The 19,139-nt window shown below is 40.6% G+C and overlaps 1 protein-coding gene across 8 annotated transcripts in view; it reads left to right on the top strand.

Moving 5' to 3' along the window:
• Nucleotides 1-19,139, top strand: part of JADE3 (jade family PHD finger 3) — a 70,159-nt gene that overhangs the window by 38,897 nt on the left and 12,123 nt on the right. For 7 of the 8 annotated variants that reach the window (XM_065074945.1, XM_065074952.1, XM_065074981.1 and 4 more), the window contains 4 exons: nucleotides 9,079-9,236; nucleotides 11,092-11,282; nucleotides 13,129-13,340; nucleotides 15,954-16,121. In XM_065074945.1, the coding sequence (XP_064931017.1) occupies nucleotides 9,079-9,236; nucleotides 11,092-11,282; nucleotides 13,129-13,340; nucleotides 15,954-16,121 (729 nt within the window). Of the gene's footprint in view, nucleotides 1-6,384; nucleotides 6,515-9,078; nucleotides 9,237-11,091; nucleotides 11,283-13,128; nucleotides 13,341-15,953; nucleotides 16,122-19,139 lie in introns of all 8 variants that reach the window. The other variant, XM_065074995.1, reaches the window with a different exon arrangement.

The raw sequence follows: 19,139 nt of genomic DNA, 5'->3' as shown, positions 1-19,139 counted from the left end.
TTTTTGTGCATGTGTACAGTATAAGCAATAATTATGAAGATGTGATCTGTGTATCTAGCATACAGGTAGTCTGTTTACTTCTAGGAATTAAAATGAGCGATGTTTTTAGTTCCTGCTCTTAAGATCTTCTTTGTTGCTTTCTACCTTTTCCAAGACAAAACCTTGAGCCCTTTAATGCTTGAGAATATGCAACTTTGAAGAACAAAATCTGGAATATACACTTGGAATTAAAAGAATGTATTTCATAACATTATCCTTCCAGTAATACTGGCATTTTTTTGTCACCTTTCATTTAAGATCCCCCTCCTGGAAAAGAAAAGCAAAAAACCAAACCCCTCAAACCTTACAATATGTCCTGTTCTGGAGGAGTGTCCCAAGTGCAATATTTAAAAGAACCTTGAGGGGGGAAGAAAACAAATTCTGGGAAAGGGAGTGGAAGCTGACAGTAATAATGTCTACTGTTTGTATGTGAGACTCTTGACTATACCTTCCAGTTTTTCCTTTCCTTTTGCTAGAAGCAAGCACTTCTTTCAGCCCCTTGAAAAGCATATGCTGGAGAGTGTAATACATGAAATGCTCTTGTCAGCAGAGCATTGAAATTGATTATTTATGCACCAAGAGGTGACTAAGCTGTAAAGCAAAGACTGAAAAGAGACCCCACCACACACCCTTTCAAAAACCATGTTATAATTCCACAAGGTTTTTTTTGTAGCAATAGTTGTTTAATATCTATTAGACAGAAATTTAGAATTCCAGGCTGACAGCATCTCTTAAGCAAGGGCTCTCTTTAACAAGTTGGCATTGCTCTCCTTCCATTCACCTCAGCTTGCCAGGCAGCAGGCTGTTTCTTGAGTTAGTGATGCAGAAAATCTAAAAGGTCAAAGCTATAAATAGCTGTTTGGGAATATTTTTGCTCATGGTCTTCATACATTAATTTTTCTTTCATGCCAGTAAGCCTGGCTTTCTCGGTTAAATTTCATGTGGATACATAGGCTTTTTTCCACTTCGCAACCATCTCCAGCCCAACCGAATTACCTGGGTTCTCTCTCCAAATAAGGACTCTTTATTGGTACCGTGGCCAACAAGCAAGTTACTGTATCTGTCAGACTCTTCACAGTACTTTTCTGTATGTTCCATGGTCCTCTGTGGTTGCCTATAAAAAATGATGGGTGCCTGCAGCTGAGGGCTGCTCTGCCTTGAATTGCTTCCCAGGTCCCTTAGAATCGAGGTGAGTGCAGGGGTGGCCTCTGTGGAGTGAGGTCATCTGGTGTTACTATGGGGAAAGAGGGTGCAGCATTAGAGTGCAAATGCCAAATCCTGTTCCCAGAGCCTGGCTTACCCCAGGGGTTTACCTCACTGCAGAAGGGGTGTTACTGGATCAGACCTGGGGTCTGCTTACCCTGTTCTCCTCCCTGGAGAAGAAGGTGAGAATGAGGCGATGACGATGCTTCTTCAGACTATTGCATTTCTTTACATAATTTCAAAAGGAAGACTGTGGCTCTTTCTTGCTGCTCCGCTTCTGGATTACAGTCTGCCACAAAATGGTGACTTAAAAATTCTGCTATCTGATTAGCTTTGGCATTTACTTTTAATAAATGAATTGTGTTAAGGTTACTGGAACACCAGTAGTCTAAGTCAGAACAGTTTTTCAGTCCCTTCTGATGTTGTTGGCCACATGCCATTTGTGGTGTTGCCCTTCATGGACTTAAATTTACACAGGAGGGTCTCTCAGACCTAAGCAGTGGACTGTGGTGGGAGTAGCAGGGTGGGAGGCATTTGGATGTCTGGCTCAGCATGAAGCCTGGACTTTGCAGTTTCCTGTCTCCGTGGAAGCTGCAACAGAAAATGATGGTGGAGTAGTAGAAAAATCATTTTTGCAGGGAAAACCTATTAGCTGGGCCATCCTGAATCACTGGCTGTTTCTTTCCTTAGGCTAGTGGGGTCACAAATGAGCCTAAGAGATCTTAAATAAATATATAATTTTTTTTTCAGTCCTGTCTCCCTATTGAAACTGAAAAGGAGTTAAGTTAGGATTTTGGTGGTTTGTTTTTTTTTTTTTTTTTTTTTAACCCTTCCCATGTAAAATGACAGTATTTTACCTCTCTTTGCAAATAGGGTTTTGAATCCCAGCAATAGTAGTTCTTAATCCCTCACTGCTGATAGCAACAGCTATGTTATCATGTGGAATGTAGCTTGTCTTCCACAAGTAAATGATCTGCTTTTATTACTTGGGTGGGTGAAACTTTTTTTTTAGTGACATTTAACCGCCACATAAATTATAGGTCTCAATTCTGAGGAGCACCCCAGCAGAAAATGGATTCTTTTTGCAGTTTTTCTGAAAGTGGTCAGTTTTGTTCTGTGAATGAATGGGCAATGTGGGTAAATCATATTGCTTTACATGGTCTGTGTGTAATAGAATAGGTAACTGGTACCAGCTTGAACATCTGTACAGGGTTTGCAGGACCTGGCAAACGTGCCTTGTACTTTTCAATGAGCTGCTTTTTAGCCTGATTGGCTTGGTTGATTTTAAAAAACCAATACTTTTATGTTAATCGGAAGTGCAACCTCATTGGTTAATTTTATGATTTTTCTTTGCTTTGAGATACCCTCTCAGGCTATTTGAACTCTTCAGCAAGAGGTGACCTGAATGCGTAACGGCATGTAAAAGCTTGCTTGTGGAAAGGCTGAGCTATTCTACCTTTGGAAGTGAATGAACGGGTATAACAGTAAAGTATGAATGGTCTGGAAACAGCAGAGGTAGAGCTTCAATCCTGCCTGTCTTAGTGATGGAGGAATTGGGGAGGAAAGGCGGGGGGAGGGGGGGGGGGGGTAGATGAATGAGGCCACAAGTTAGGAAATCTGTAGCAATTAAAAGGATATCCTTTTCCATGCATCATGTAATTAGACTGTGAAGCTCATCTGCTACAGGAAGTTGTTGAGACTGAGAATTAAACAAGGTTAAAAATGGAATTGGACAGATAATAACAAGTACAGATTTTTCTAAATATCTGTATAAATTAATACCATATTAAAAATCGTTTGTTAGGATTAATCACAAAATCCGAAGCTTCTGTCTGATTAGCAACCAGAATTGAGCTTGACGTGTTCTTGCACATTCTTCTGGCTCGTGAGATACTGTCAGAGGTGTGATATGAGGTAGGGTTGATTTAGTATCTGATTTCCTATACGTGCTTGTAAAGGAGGCTAGGAAGATACATGGATACTTGAAAGAGAAGTCCTGAATAATCCATAAAAATAGTTTTAGGGAGTTGGGGCTTGAACATTAGGATTTACTGCAATGCATTTCTAAATTGTTTGGATGTCTGAGAACTATAAATTTAACGCTACACTTACTGTTGTCTGTCACAGGTTTTTTTAATGTTGTAAGTTTTTCAGTCCAGTCAGTATACAAGTCTGAAACTCTAACTTCATTTCCATTTAAAGATTAATTTGCATTTTATTTACTTTGCTACCAAAGAATCCACAACCAGACAAAAAAAAAATGACCTTATCTTGAGTCTCTAGACTCCTTTATGATAAGATGCCTTAATTCAGAAACTTAATACCATGATTGCAATGTATTAGCAAGAAAAAGTCAACCTCTCCCAGGATGACCCCACCAAATTTTGTCCTTAGACAAAGGATGTCCTTAGACATCCTCTGTTAATGGGCAGTCTTCTGCACACACTGTGAAAAATCTATACAAAGATTAACGTATCTATGCTCAGATACTACGTGGCTATATTACACTTGGAAGAGGTCATATTACAATTTTACTTTTGTTTCATTATTAATAATGTAATTTTAGGTGCAAACTGCTGCTCTCTAAGTGTATTTAAATTTTGCTGAGGCTGTTCCATTTGGGAGCTACAATAGTAGAGTGAGATTATGGGTGCTTGTGGAAATAAGAAAGTTACCAAATCCTTTCAAAGGTGAATAAAAAAAAAAAATATTATTTCACCCTGAACATGATGAAAAACTTTCGAGTAATTTACACTTTACAGAAAGTTCCCACTGTAGTGTGAGTATTTGGCACCTGGAATTTGGAAGTTGACCTTCAAGATGAGTTGTGAAGGAGACCAAATATTCAGGAAAACAGTAGCTGTTCCAGCTTTCTCTGGTGAGAGAAGATATTTGCCCTCATTTCTGAGAGTATGCTCTTGGAGCGGGGGACAGGATGGGATGCAATGGTTCCCTCTTGCATTTTAAACATCGTGTCTCTGTTTCTGGGGCAGTGGGTCTGCTGACTCCAGAAGTGTCCGGCAGGAGGAACACAAAGGGGTGTTGCTGACTTGCTTGGGGTGTGGAGGAGGCCTTAGGGCTGAAGCAATTAGATGCAATCCAGCAGAAATCCCACTTTGATTTTAACAACAGAGCAGTTAACCCATAATTTACCTAAACCTTGGAGGTGTGGGTTCCCAGTCATGGTCTAGGCACCTGCGGCAAAGCGGTTTAACATAGTTGGGAATTTATAAGCAGGTGATCAGAGCACCTGAAAGCTCAGAGAGTGTCACAAGAACAGAGGTTTTCTTTCCATTTTTAAGAGATGACAATCCATTTGTTTTCCCTCACGCATGCATTTGGGCAAGACAAGGTGAACGACCAACAGCATCAGTCAGCTTCAGTAGTAGCTTGCAGAGGGGTATTGGAAAAGGTATTTCATTCTTCTCTTCTCTTCCTCTTCTCTTCCTCTTCTCTTCCTCTTCTCTTCCTCTTCTCTTCCTCTTCTCTTCCTCTTCTCTTCCTCTTCTCTTCCTCTTCTCTTCCTCTTCTCTTCCTCTTCTCTTCCTCTTCTCTTCCTCTTCTCTTCCTCTTCTCTTCCTCTTCTCTTCCTCTTCTCTTCCTCTTCTCTTCCTCTTCTCTTCCTCTTCTCTTCCTCTTCTCTTCCTCTTCTCTTCCTCTTCTCTTCCTCTTCTCTTCCTCTTCTCTTCCTCTTCTCTTCCTCTTCTCTTCCTCTTCTCTTCCTCTTCTCTTCCTCTTCTCTTCCTCTTCTCTTCCTCTTCTCTTCCTCTTCTCTTCCTCTTCTCTTCCTCTTCTCTTCCTCTTCTCTTCCTCTTCTCTTCCTCTTCTCTTCCTCTTCTCTTCCTCTTCTCTTCCTCTTCTCTTCCTCTTCTCTTCCTCTTCTCTTCCTCTTCTCTTCCTCTTCTCTTCCTCTTCTCTTCCTCTTCTCTTCTCTCTTTTTTTTTTTAATGTGATTTTATATTTGCAATGGTCTTGAACAAAAAAGGTGCCTGACAGTCTGCACAGGTCTGATGTTCAAATTGTTCAGTGAATATGGAGTTTGTAGAAAGCTTGTATTCTCAAGACTCACTCTGTTTTTGATGCTAATATTTTACTGTAATTCTCTATAGCATTAGTTGTATCCTCCTTCATATCTTCAGTGAATAACGATACTTGACACAAAATAGTGTTCTTTGTTTCACAGGCTCGGTTTATTCACAGAGGGAGGGTCCTGTGAGGAACGTTATGTCTTGAGTTTTCATAGAGTGCTTCCAGGAGACTGGGTAATGTCCTAGCAGCTTTTAGTGAGGCATTTATAAACAGATTCTAAGAAGTTAATTTTCCTTGGACATAGTCTTCTAACATAATTTCCAAATAGGACTCAGAAGTCTGAAAAACAAACAAAACATACGAACCATGTCTTTCCTTCCACAGCTCCATGATATTGTTATTACTTGGTATGTTGGTGCTGTAGGGGAGCGAAGCATCCTGATTTCTGGGAAATTTTGTCCAATTTAGCTTTTAAAGGCTTCAGAGACGGCACTGTGTTTCTGCAGAGGTGACTGCGAAGTTTTCATTGCCTCAGCAAATTCGGGCAAACTTTTACTGCAGATCAAAAAGCCAATCTTGATGAAAGTACAATGTCTCCTCTTCCACGTTTAAGCCCCAGCTCTAAAGCATGAAATAATTGTTAGTTTCTCAACAAAATGCTTAAGATGATGATGATGACGATGACATAGCAAACGCATTTTTCATTGATGTCACTCACTCGAAGTGCCTCACAGTTTTCAGCTGAAACTAGAAATTCCTGGCAGCAAAATGAAATGGCAAGTTCAGACCAAGCAGTCTTTCATGGTGAGCAGGGCTAAAACCTATCTCTTCTGTCATGCTCTCAATGGCTAAAAATGTGTTTTTAAAAATCCCACAATCACACAGTAACTTCTGTGAGTGGCCACAGCGGTGGGGAGGTTCCCATTTCGGTGTGTCTGGCCCTGGCTCTGCTGCTGTGGCTGGTTGTAGCTCAGCTCTGCAAGGCCCTTTTGTGTCATGGTAAAGACACGCAGCGCTGGCTGAGGCTGTTCGAGCAGTGTGTCCGAGTGGGAGGGCCTCATTAGCCTAGACATGGCATGCTTATTTTTCAGGTCTTCTCATTATTTATTACAGGTGATATTAAAGTTGAAGGATTGTGGTTCATGTATCATAAGAAATAGAACTGCTTCTGGGTGACTGAAAGATGACCACTGCACTTCATGGACTAACTGTGGAAGTGAAGCTGTTCCTCACCAAGAGGAGAGTATGTGCTTTAGCATGGACTAGCTGTTGCTTTACGGATACAGTTAGTAAAGGAGCTGCATTATTTTTCAAATAAGACTCCGAAAAAGAAGCAACCATGAGGAAAAGCTGACTAACTAAATCCTGAAAGCATGTGTTTGCTCTTTGTTGAGTTGGCTTAGTTTGTAGCCTTGAGGATGACTGCTGTAAGTAAAATTGACTTGATTTGTCAGAAAACTCTGGTTGGGTCCCCTGCGTGTTTTGGTTTACTTCCACAACAGAGTAAATATAGAATGAATGATCAAGGCGTGCATTCTCACACATTTTCCTCTGAGAGTATTTCACTGTTGGAAGACCCTGCTTGGCCACACGTGACGATATGAAGAATGATGAGAGCTTGAGATTGTAATGATTCCAAGCGTCTGCAGGAAATACTCGGTTGCACTGTTATCACAAGTAGGAATAGACAATTCTTACGAAGTCTTAGTTGAGTTTTGGAGTTCCTTAAGGTTTCAACAGTTATGTTTATGTTGGTTAAATATTTAACCTTCAGTAGTATCTCTATTGTAAATTTTAGAGATCCAAAGCAGAGAACTTAATATTGTGGCATGGTGATGGTGTGGCCAGTACTGCACAACAGTAAAAAAAAAACACAACAAAAAAAGTCCGTGCTCCAGGAGATTTGTGCTTTAAAAATAGAGATGATACAGTTCACATACATAATGGATGATCAGAAGATGAATTTGCTGCTAAGCAATGTAGTTGGGATACTGATGCCTTTAGCAGCATTTTCCATCTAGTGTTTAAAATATCGTGGGCTTGATATGGAACACTCTACTTCTGTATTCTGTTAGTGGCTTTAAAAGGTGGTTTGTAAAGCACTTACCTCACATAAGTTGTGAGAAATATCTTTTCTGATAATTAAACCAGTCATTGCACTTCTCATTTATTGGATTATTTTTTCCTTCCGGAGTTCTTTGGAATTGTGCTGTGTTAGTGTTTCTCATAATCCTGGTTCTCTACCCATAACACAGAAGATGAAAATGCCTTTTAAGTGGCATAAATAATTTTACATTTTATTTTTTGTATGTACACATGCTGCTTGGAAAAAATGGATGCTTGCCGTCTTAATACTTTCACTTTTGTAATTCAGATTTTAATACAGGCTTGTTAGGTACCTGAGGAGTTTTACACAGGAAACAACAGTGAACAGTTTGGTCTGTACCAAAGCAGATAATGCATGAGTAGCAAATCAGAAAGCTTTGGATCTGTGATGCTGAGTTCCCTTGGTCAGCTTGCTCTCTAGGCATCCCAATGTGAGATGCAGTTGTAGATGATAGTGAAGTAATACTGATGGTCCAGGTCACCAGCAGCCTATTTCAATACCCATTTTTTAACGTGGAGCCTCTTTTACTATCATTTACTTGATGACTTCCAAGAACAGCTGAGAATTTTTGCAATAAGCATGACCGGTCTGGTGCTGTCAAATTGAAAAGGGTACACGAAGATATTTGGCTCTGAGATATTCTGAAATATTTTATTACTCTTCTGGCTATAAAACTGCATTAGTAAGAAGAGAGTTCAACCTGCCACAGCTTATTGCGGGGATATTTTCCACTTCATTTTATTGCCCTTTGAGGATTTGATTTGTTGTTATGATAATACAGTTAATTAGTTGTGATGTCTCCCTAACACCAAGCCACAGTCACTGTTTTGCTTTTATGAATGTTAAACTGGTGCAGTATAGCAGTGGGAAAGGCAAAGGCTGCGTATGACCTTTATTTAAATTATATGCACCTGTGTTTGACAGACTGACATTAAGTAAGCTTTAAGATGACTGATAATCATGGTTACATGCTTGTAAAAACTTAATCCTCTTGAGCCGAGAGTTGAATATTATGGCTGGGGGTTTATCAGTGATGGGTTTGCTTTGTTTCACGGTGGCGTTTCATGGTCCAGGCTTGCTAAAGGATGCTGAGGCTGGATTGTGCCGCTGCGCCTGCATCACTGAGGTTCAGATACAGAGCAGTGTTGCTCTCATGTTTCAGCAAAGGCAGCTGTTTATCTTTGATCCTGGGGATCATGACCAGTAAAACTTCAAGTGGTTTTAATAAATGAACAAGTGCCTATACATCAGTTTCGCCATGGCAACTGTTCATAGCCCATGATGAATATGGCAGTTTAAAGTAGCTAAACTGAAGGAAAGAAGAGGATAAGCTACCTTGGGATAAAGCCTACAGACTGGCAAGTAAAATGAGCTGTTTGGAAGTGATATGGTGAGGAGTCTTAAATCAGGTGCAGGCTTCCTTTTGCCCCTCCCTGGTCGCCTGTAAGAGCCTTCTTCCTTCTGGTTAACCTTCAGGCAGCAGCTTGGTATTGAGTTAGTGTATGCTTCTTGCCATACTGGACCTGATACAGTGAGAGTTAATAATCTAGGTAATTCCAAATTGACTTGTGTGTTAAAAAAAAAAAAAAATCAGCGTGTATGCATTGTTTCAGTGTAGATTAAGAAAAATACCTATTGCTTCCTTTAGCACGGTGCTCTTTCTCTAGTCTCTCCAGTCTTTTACCTGGTGTTTCTTGCAGGTGTTCCGCAAGGATCTCATTAGTGCCATGAAACTACCAGACTCTCACCATGTCAACCCTGATGAATATTATATCTTCGCCGACACATGGAAACAAGAATGGGAGAAAGGGGTTCAAGTTCCAGCCAGTCCAGAAACTATTCCGCAGCCTTCTCTCAGGTGATGGCGATCAGATGAAGATCACATGCACAAAACATCAACTTAGAGAAGATGCTCTCTCAAAAATATGTTGTCTAAATGCAGTCAGCTTTTCTGTGTTATTAAATCTCCAATACAGCAGCCTTCAGGCATGTTCTTAAGCTGAACAAGTACCAATATGGAAAATATTTCTCTGAGACTTCAGTCCAGATGTGGTTCTGTCTGTGCACTGTTGTAGTATTTACATTGTGAGTTTTAAAAGGAGATATTTTTTCCTGAGTCATGCTATGGATTAAAAACTGTTTTCTCATTTGAGTATGATGAGTTTAATAAATTAAAAATAAACACAAATCTTATATGTTACTTGAAAGGCTTCCCTACAAAGTATGATGATATAGAGCAGTAGGCACGCAGTACTTACTCATACCTGATAAAGTTACTCACTTGTTCACATAAGTTAATTTTGTTTATTGTTGCCAGAGCTTTGACCCTTTCTGCCTTATCTTGCCATAAATACCTGCTTAATGTTATAAAAGTTCAGTGTTCTCAGTTTCAGGAGATAGATAAATAACCTTTTGTTCTCTCACACTGCGCTTAGGATAGGAAAACATTACGGTGTAGGCCTGCAACTCTTCCTGGTGGAAGCAGAGTGTTTCAACATAGAAATATTATTGCCAATGTGGTCTTTGAGACAAGATAAATGAATTGTCCAGTGAAAGGCGCTGATGCCAGCATAATTTAATTTCCACTGGGGCTATTGTCAGTACCAAGTTATTAAAAATAAATATATTGCATCTCATAGCAGCAGTATTACAGTAGAGGAAAAAATTGCTATAGATTTGGCTGGACCAGATAAAAGAAAAGCTCATAAGAAAATGAGAGGGAAAAAAATGAGCAAGGCAAAGGGGAAGAATGGCAGAAGAACATTATTTGATCTAGCATTGACAACTCACGTTGTCCAGTAAGAATTATGTGGGATGCCACTTGACTGCTGCCTGCTCCTTCTTTATTCCTCTTCCGTTATTTCTCACAGCTTTTCTTCGCTCCTTGTGCTGTGGAGGTTTAGCTCCAGAAAGCATGCAAAGCTGCTCACACATGGCACTGTTCCACTCAGTATCTCCCAGTCTTCCTTTCACATGCAGGGCCTCTTGCATTGAATTCAGAGAAATATTGACTTTATCTAACTAAGGTCAGTCTTTCCATGCCCATCGGATAGTTTACTAATCAAACACTGAGTTTGATCTCTTAAAATAATTGAAAGATTGAAAACACCAATATTTTTCTCCGTTGTTAGCCAGATGATATTTAGCGCTCTTTTTCCCCTTTTGCTTGGCATCAGAATTGTTCTTACATAACAAAAATAATACACTGGTAACATGGATGAAGTGTCATTTATGAAATAAGGGTAGACTGTTTATCTCAAATGAAGAGCAAGCATTCCTCTTCCTCCTACCCCTGTAGTAGAATAAATCAAGCTTTTCTGAAGATGGTGTTTTTGAGAAATCAGTTGGCAAGATTTCCTTCTATCATTTAAGAACAATATAGAACAAATATTGTAGGGGATTTTGTGCATGATGCTTTATGTGGGTTTCAAAAACACATCATCTTACTAGTAGCATTTGTTAACTTTAAAATCGTATGCACAAGCTTACATTTTAAAAAGGATTCTGTATGCATATCAAACTTTAGCACATTTTGTGTGAAGAAATGTCATTTACAGAATCCTGTCTCCCCATCCTGGCTATACTTACAGGCTAGTTTAAAATCTATGCAACACTAGATTTCTTTGCACTTGGTAGTAAATACTTAACGTCTTTTAAGGACGGGTCTTAAAAAGCTGTAATTCTCCTTTTATTTTTTTTTACTTTCACTGTAGGGTTGTAGCAGAAAAGGTGAAAGAAGTACTGTATACACGACCCAGGAAATACATCCACTGTTCCAGCCAGGAGCCCACAGAACCAGGTTACATCAACATCTTGGAACTGGCAGAATCTATGTGTCGCTATGACTTGGATGACATGGACATCTTTTGGCTTCAGGAGCTAAATGAAGAGCTTACAGAAATGGGTAATTTCACAACATGTTCTACTTTTAAATGCAGCAGTTAATTTCTGCTGTCTGAGCGGTAGGCTGCTGTGTGAGATCTCTTAAAGATCGCTGAACAAGAATTGAATAGAAATGCTAAGAAAAACAGGAGGTAAAAACGCTTTAAATAATTACTTGCTCAGTCTGTTAATGTTTTATGTTTTACCTGTTGTGCCTAAAAACTTCCTTATACCGAAAACCATGTTCAACTTCTGCAGACTGAGGCAGGAGGGAAAAAGGCCACACCAGGTGGAATTAATTTTAGGATTTCAAAAGTTAAATTTTTTGGTAAGAAAAGCAGATGTTTCCATTTCTTAAACTTAAACATATTATTGCTACAAATTCAGAGTTCTGAGGAGCTTGCATGCTGGGTTCTTAACAGAGTAATTAAGTTCCACACATGTTAGCCCATTCAAATCAGCTAAGTAAACTTTCTTTTTTCCATGCAAGTTGCGGGTATAGAGGGCTATGAGAGGGAGGGAGCTACGGAAAATTATCGTGGAATTATCACTGGAATAACTGAGTTGCGATGGAGTAGCCTGTGTGGCTGGCATTCTTCCATGGATCATTTCAGGTCCTTTAGGAAGGACAGGTGGGCAAAAGAAGGAGATATTTGGCATCTGCTGGATGTGAAAACCGATGGCAGCTTTTCTGAGGGGCAGATCTCCATCCATGGAGAATTTCAAGATCTGACTAGTCATATCTCCTAAGCAACAAGGGATTGTCTGGATTCCCTGTTGACTCTGCTTGGAGCCAGGGACTGGGCTGGGGCTCTCTGATGGTCCCCTCCCACTTGAATAATTCTGTAATTCTTTTAGTTCAGGGCATCGGAGAGAGCAGTTTAATAGCAGAAGGCACTTTGGATCAACAGTCATTTATCTTTTCCATCTCCCTGTTTACGGGTTGCAATGAGGAATCAAAATTAGTAGCCATATTCTTATTTATAGTCCAGCAGTTAAAATGTTAGCCTCTGGTATTAACATTACTTGAATATCCCGGGCTTTGGAAGTCTGAGTAAACAGTGAACTATGGGCAGCAGCATCATTTCCAACTGAGGATTTTGAGAGGATGCAGTTTGGAGATTTCTTGTAGGTGTGAACATCATAGCATTTCTTACGCGGTCTGTGTCCTGAAGCTGCAAGCTGAGGACCAGTCTCATAGCAAATCCTTTATAAGTGGTTCTGCTTATGCTAAGTTTGATTAGTGGTAAGTGTATATAGCATGTATAGTGTTCAAGTGAACAGATAGTATCGATTGCCAACAGTATATTTTTCTATTATTTTATTTAAAACAAAACAAAAACAACAAGGCACTTTTCAAAACCATCATGCTGATCACTCAAGTAGTGTTGGGCGGTACCGGATGGTAGTGGCAACTTCTGTATCTTTATAAGATCTAAAGTGTTCTTGGTAAGTTTTATTTCCTAGGGTGTTAGTCTTCGGAAGAATATTGTGTTATTTTGGATTTCATTAGTGTTTCGTAAAGTGATGGAGCTGGAGGAAGGGTTGTATGGGAGCAGCTGGCAGTTACAGCAACTGCTGTGTGTCTTGTATGCCTTAGTGTTTTCTTCAAGGTGCAGTCTTGTGTTTTATGTACAACTTAAGCTTTTACTCCTGTAGTAGTTGTATTTATAAAATAGCGCGACAATTAGTCAGTGAGTGAAAAAGGTCTTCTATTTTTATTTTATTTTTAGTGTGCATGATGGGAGAGAAGACACAGTGTCTACTGCTTTAGTTGCTAGTAGTTGTCTGTCTCTCTTCCTGCATCTGGGACTCAGTCAGAGGCACCTGACTGCCCTCTAATTCCCATTCTCTATTCTGTGTTGCAGGATGTGGGCCCTTGGATGAAAACACAATGGAAAAAACAATTGAAGTGCTGGAACGGCACTGTCATGAGAACATGAATCATGCTATTGAGACTGAAGAAGGGCTGGGGATTGAATATGACGAAGATGTCATCTGTGATGTGTGCCGGTCCCCTGACAGTGAAGATGGGAATGACATGGTATTCTGTGACAAGTGTAATATCTGTGTCCATCAGGTTAGTGCCTGCAGAAACATTGGCAGTGTCCTGTAGTTTTAATTTACCTTGGCAAGTGTGAAATTTGAACTAGTATTAAATGTTAATTGGAGGGCTTTGTGTTTTTTCTAGGTATGAAGAGTGGCCTGGTAGTAATTGAATTTTTGTACCCTCACAACTGCAGTAGATTCAGTGGCCTAGTATGGTAAATACGAGGACATCTACAGCCTAATAGGAACACAAATTGTGTTCCTGGGACTTGCAAGTGCTTCCTCTGTGACCATAAACAATTGTTCCCCTATTGCTAAACCTGCTTTTGAAGATAGACAGGGCAGGAAATGCCGACTTGTGTGTATATATAAAGAATCTAAAGATAATTTCTTTCAGAGATGGGGTTTTTCCTCCTTGACTAACTAGTCAATTGGACAGACATGGGCTGTCCAAATTTAGCCATCTGAAAGCACATGTAGGCACTTGTAACAGACTGATCTCTTTTGGAAGGCACAAGCACCTGCAATAACTGTGCTCTCAGTCTGAATGTTGCTCACGTTCATAGTGTTTCAGATATAGCCAAGGCTTTACACTGGCTGAGCTCAGCATAGTCAAGCAGAGGCATCCTTATAATCAAAAACGGGATGTGAATCCTGTGGTATCTGCGCGTGCTGTTCTGGAAGGGGCTTTTGCTGTAAATTGAGAAGAGACTTAAGAACGTTTTTTTGAAAAATATATTTTTGTACTGACTGCAAGTGGTGCTTGGAAAACCTATCTGGCTGAAAAAGGACCTGTCATCTCCCTGCTCGCAGTGGGCTGGCTTCCAGCCCGGCTGCTTGCCTGATCTGATTCACCGCGTGAAGCGGCCGCGTGAGCCCGGGTGCCGGTAAGGCGGCCAGTGACAGGAATATGGCTGGCATCTGGGCTGCCGGCTTCAGCCCTGGCGTGTGCCTCATCAAAAGTCGTGATGAATTTGCAGTCAGATGCTCATGGTCGCCTGCTGACGGCCAAGCTTCAGCTGATGGCCTGCTGCCGCCTTGCTTCCACCACCAGATCTGCCCAAAACAAACTGTGGAGCTTGTCTGGGCTAGAACTAATCCTAACAACAACAATTAAAAAAATTTGGTTTTTAATCTGGATTGGCCCTGTTTCACCAAGTAGCCTCAAGTCTGTTTGTCATCACACAGTTTGGAGGTGGGTGGGAGGCGGAGTATGGGAAATTTCCTCCTTTGAGTTGCCTTCCTGAGCTGGCTCAAACATTGTGAAATTACTGGTTTAGTACTCTAGGCCTCTTCCACTCGCTAGTTAGATTAAATTAGAAAACAGTTTCAGCCCATTTCCAACCCCCTAAATGTGATTTTAGGTGTAATGTCACTTCTGATTTAGTAATAGAAAGAATGCTTGTGGGAATGTGCCACATAAGAGAAAAATAATCACTTGTAAAATTTAGATTACAGCTCCCCCTGTTGAGTTCTTACAACAGTTCTCACATCAAAATAGCATTTAGGTTAGCCAGTCTTGGCATTTCCATAATGCAGGATTTAATCCAGTAAAGTCCCTCTCTCTACAGGCCTGACGTAAATGTGTGGTGGTTTATGATATCACTTCATATTAAATACTGAGATCTTATAATCAGGAGGCTAGGAAGGCAAGTGTGGGAATTTTAGACTAGAACTGAATGTGAAAGACTTGTTACAGCTAATGATCCTGGCCTGTTGAGGCTTTCGACGTTATTGATTGCAGAGACAGTGTTAGGAATGGTGGGATTTCCCCTGAAAGCCACCCTTTTGATAGAACTTCTCTTTGGAGCAGTTGAGTGGAATTAGACCTTGATAGCAGCCAGTGGTTTCAGATACACTCAGCTTTAATATGTGTGTATGTATGTACAGCAGGATAATATCTAGGTGCACATGCAGTTAGCCATTAAGAACTGCTGGGAATTTTGAATCAGAAAGCAGACTATTTTTTTTTTCTTTTTTTTTTTAATTATGAAATGTAGCAAAACTTAAGAAATTGTTCATTTTCAAGGGGTCAGGTGTAGTACCTGGGAAACAGGCATAAAACCCAGCACCTCATAATTTCAGTAAATGCCCTAATTTTTGTTGCAATATTATATAAATATTTAAAGTAACAATTCACAGAACTGTAACCACAAAGGTAATTTAATGTTGTAGGAAACGGTCTTCAGTCAAACAGCTCATATCCCTTCACATCTAAATAGAATTATCTTAGAGTATAAAGTTATTAGTGGTAGGAAATTGTGGTTTTAAAAAGAATTAGATGTAGAAGCTGATTTAAAGAAACGTATACATTTTTTGCTTCAGAAATTTTGAAGTCACTAAAAGCAAAAATGAAGGTTCTTGACACCAATGGTGTTGTGCAGTCGTGATGAATATGTTTTACGCTGTAAACAAATAATACCAACCCATATTTTAAAAATAAACCATCACAAAAAGACTCGACTCTAGAGGTTGTTCTATCTCTTCAATCACTTCACTCGATATAAGGTAAAGAAATGAGAGAAAGATTAAGTGAAAACCAAACTGTGCCTTTATTATTAGAAAGTTTTGCTCTGTATGAATATTAATACTTGTGTGTGAAACAGTAGTGGTGCAATGATCTCAATACCTGTTTTCCTTCAAGGCGTGCTATGGAATCTTAAAAGTACCTGAGGGGAGCTGGTTGTGTCGCACCTGTGTCCTGGGGATACATCCTCAGTGCCTTCTGTGTCCCAAAAGAGGAGGTGCCATGAAGGCTACCAGGACAGGGACCAAGTGGGCACATGTGAGCTGTGCCCTCTGGATTCCAGAGGTAAAAACCTGATTTCTGCCTCTTTCTTTTGTATAGTAGACTCCTATCTATCCTCCTTTTTTCCATCGTCTGCCTTTCTGTGTTCTCATGATTTAAGGTACCTGTCTGGCTTAATACTGGGCTTTATTCTGATGAGTCTGCACAGTCTGTGAGGAGAGTGGGAGAGAGTGTTCCATTAATTAATCACCTCGTCCTCTCCATTTACTTAGCTATCACTTCTTGGTGTCGTTATGGTATCTGAGTGACCTGCTAGAAAGGGTTACTGATGAAAGCTAATGGTCACTGTACAGCAGCAGCTTCATAGTCTCTCTTATTTTCTGGTCAATTTGTGTGCTCTTTTAGGTGTATAATATGCATGAATTCACACTTTTTTTTTTTTTTTTTCCCAAAAGTTCCCCCTCCTTGCATTATTTGTATATGATGGATTCTAAGATTTGTAGTTAAAGTGGATTTTTTTATTTAACTGAATTTTTTCTGAATGGTGAGGAGATGGAGGCTTTTTATCTTCTACATTATATTTTTAATTAAAGGCTTTTTTGATGTATCTCAGCATACATATATGGAGAGTTTCATAAAGAAGCTTCACACTTCTTCCTCCATTTTGAATCAAGTTTAGCATCACAGTAGAATTGAGTAAATCTGAATGTTCACTCTTGTGTAGGTGGGGTTTGTGTTTAGTTTTGTCCTTGGAATATTTCTGTTTCCTTTCTGGTAAGATCCACAAATCCGTCATGGTGGATGGTTTAACGTGAGGTGGTAGCCGGATCTGTTTTGGCTCCATGACATAAGGCAGATGGGTGCCTTGTTCTCTGAACCTTCTGCTCCCACCTCACATTTGCAAAACTTTGAGGAATATGTTAAGATTCTCTTTTTATTTTTTTATTTTTTTTTTTTTGACATAGCAACCAGATGCAGTGTGTAATTCCTAGCTCTGTCTCAGGCATATATCTGCTCTTCAATGAGGTTATCTTTGTGGTTTCCTTTCCATGCCTGTTGTGCTGGGGAGTTTAGACTGGATATTAGGAAAAGTTTCTTCACAAAAAGGACTGTCAGTCATTGGAACAGGCTGCCCAGGGAAGTGGTGGAGTCACCATCCCTGGAGGGGTTTAAAAGGCGTTTAGACAAGGTTCTTAGGGAAATGATTTAGTGCTAGAGTTAGGTTATGGTTGGACTTGATGATCTTGATCTTCCAACTGAAATGATTCTAAGATTCTATAGTTCTTGGCATCTCGTTCACCTTTAAGGAGAGAGGAGTTGAGGGGAAAAAAATAACCACCTGCACTTGTGAGGTGTTTTGGCTGGAAGCTCTCCTGGGTCTGAGCTCTGGTTTTCCTCAGAGGTCCTTTCTGCATGTAGTTGCCTTGATGTTCTTGCCAGCAGAAGAGGAAGCAGGTGATGGCAGGACAGGGAGCATGTGCTGCCTTTCCACCTGCCCACATCCCTCCAGCGGGGGGAGAGAAGCCACTGGGGAAGCACCTAGGTGGGAGACCTGGAATCTGGCTGCTCCCCCAGCCCTTCTGTGGCTCCAGGCCTTGGGCACCTCCTCCCCTCCACACCAATGCCAAGTGTGTCAGGCACAGAGAGGAGGTGACACCTCCAGTAGGGGCAGGACGTGCCTCTTGAATCCCTTCTCTCTTGGTCTCCTGCGTTGTCACTTGTGAAACAATTCAGTCACCAGAGAAACCTTTGGGAATCTCTGCTAAAATGGTGTGTCAGTTCCTGTCTGGAGAGTCACCATGGCCTTGCATGCTGCAGGTGACAAGAGAGGCCCACAGTTTGAAGACCTGGGGATGGATACTTTAGGGGAGAATGTGTATTCTCACATGCCTAATTTTCTTCTCCCTGAGCTAGTAGCACACTGAAACTCCCCCAAAAGAAACAGATGAATAGTAAACTCACTGCCATTTCCTCTTGTGGCCCTAACAAAATGGAGCAAGGCAGAATACAGAGAGGCATGGGCCATAAACATGTCTGTGCTTTGTGGTAAAAGTTTCAAAGAGGGACTTCGTGAGTCATCAAGTATAGGCTAGCCTTGTTGCAGGCAATTGCATCAGGTGTTTTCCTTCATTAACTCTCTCACCACTGTCTTAAAATGTTTTTTCTTCCTTCCTTGTGAGCTAATGCTGTCAAAAGGCTTTCTTGTGATTGGGTCATTTGAAGATTTTTACTTTACGAAGCATACTCTTCATTGGTATATATCCTTTTATTCTTCTGCCTTTATCGTCTTTTAGTGTTAAAGTGTAGTCTCTTTCACGTTTTCTTAAAAGACTTTTTTTTTTTTTTTTTAAAGAAAAGGAGACACTGAGGCCAGAAAACTTATATCAACTGTTCTGAAATTCAGGGTCCTTCTCTGCCTTAGCTAGCCCATTACTGTTGTGTCCTCCCTCAGTCAGTGTGGTATTAGCTGAAGCAGAAGGTTATTTCTCCATGCTACAACTGGAAGGGTATCAAATTGATTCTCTGTGGCTTCCCTTCCCATCCTTGTGCAGCTGCTGGTGGCAAGTTAACAGAGGGAGCAGCAGGGTGACAGTCAAAATGGCAGCTCACGTGCACAAGAGTCACAGAGAAGAGGCTTCAACAGCCTGTTGTTTTCACCCTCTCCCACCCTTAAATTTCTTCAGAGCACAGCAGTCAAAATGTAACCTGACACAGGGTAAAGAACTAACAGACGAAATAGCTACATATGACAGCAGATGGATCATTTCTGCCTTGGGACGGGAGGTTTTAGGGAATTAAAAGGTTGCCCTCTTTGCTCTCTGGATCCCTTGTGAGCAGCAAAGTTCAAACAGACTTTGCCTTGATTCTTTGAATATCAGAAACATACAGGCAGCATGAGGCCAGTATAAATAAACAGCACCTGACTCTGTGAGTGCTTCTTTGTGCTTTTACAAAGTGGGGTAATATAAACAGACAGTGTTACAAGCTGAATGGACAGTATTTCCAACAGAAACGTTTCCTGACCTTGTGAGTCCCCTCTGGGAAGGAGCAGGGAGAGCATTGAAAGGGGCAGAGAGGGAC

Source organism: Columba livia, chromosome 1 (assembly GCF_036013475.1).
Source record: "Columba livia isolate bColLiv1 breed racing homer chromosome 1, bColLiv1.pat.W.v2, whole genome shotgun sequence".
NCBI classification, from domain to species: Eukaryota; Metazoa; Chordata; class Aves; order Columbiformes; family Columbidae; genus Columba; species Columba livia.
Note: the sequence above shows the minus strand (reverse complement) of the source record. Positions and strands in the feature narration are given on the sequence as shown.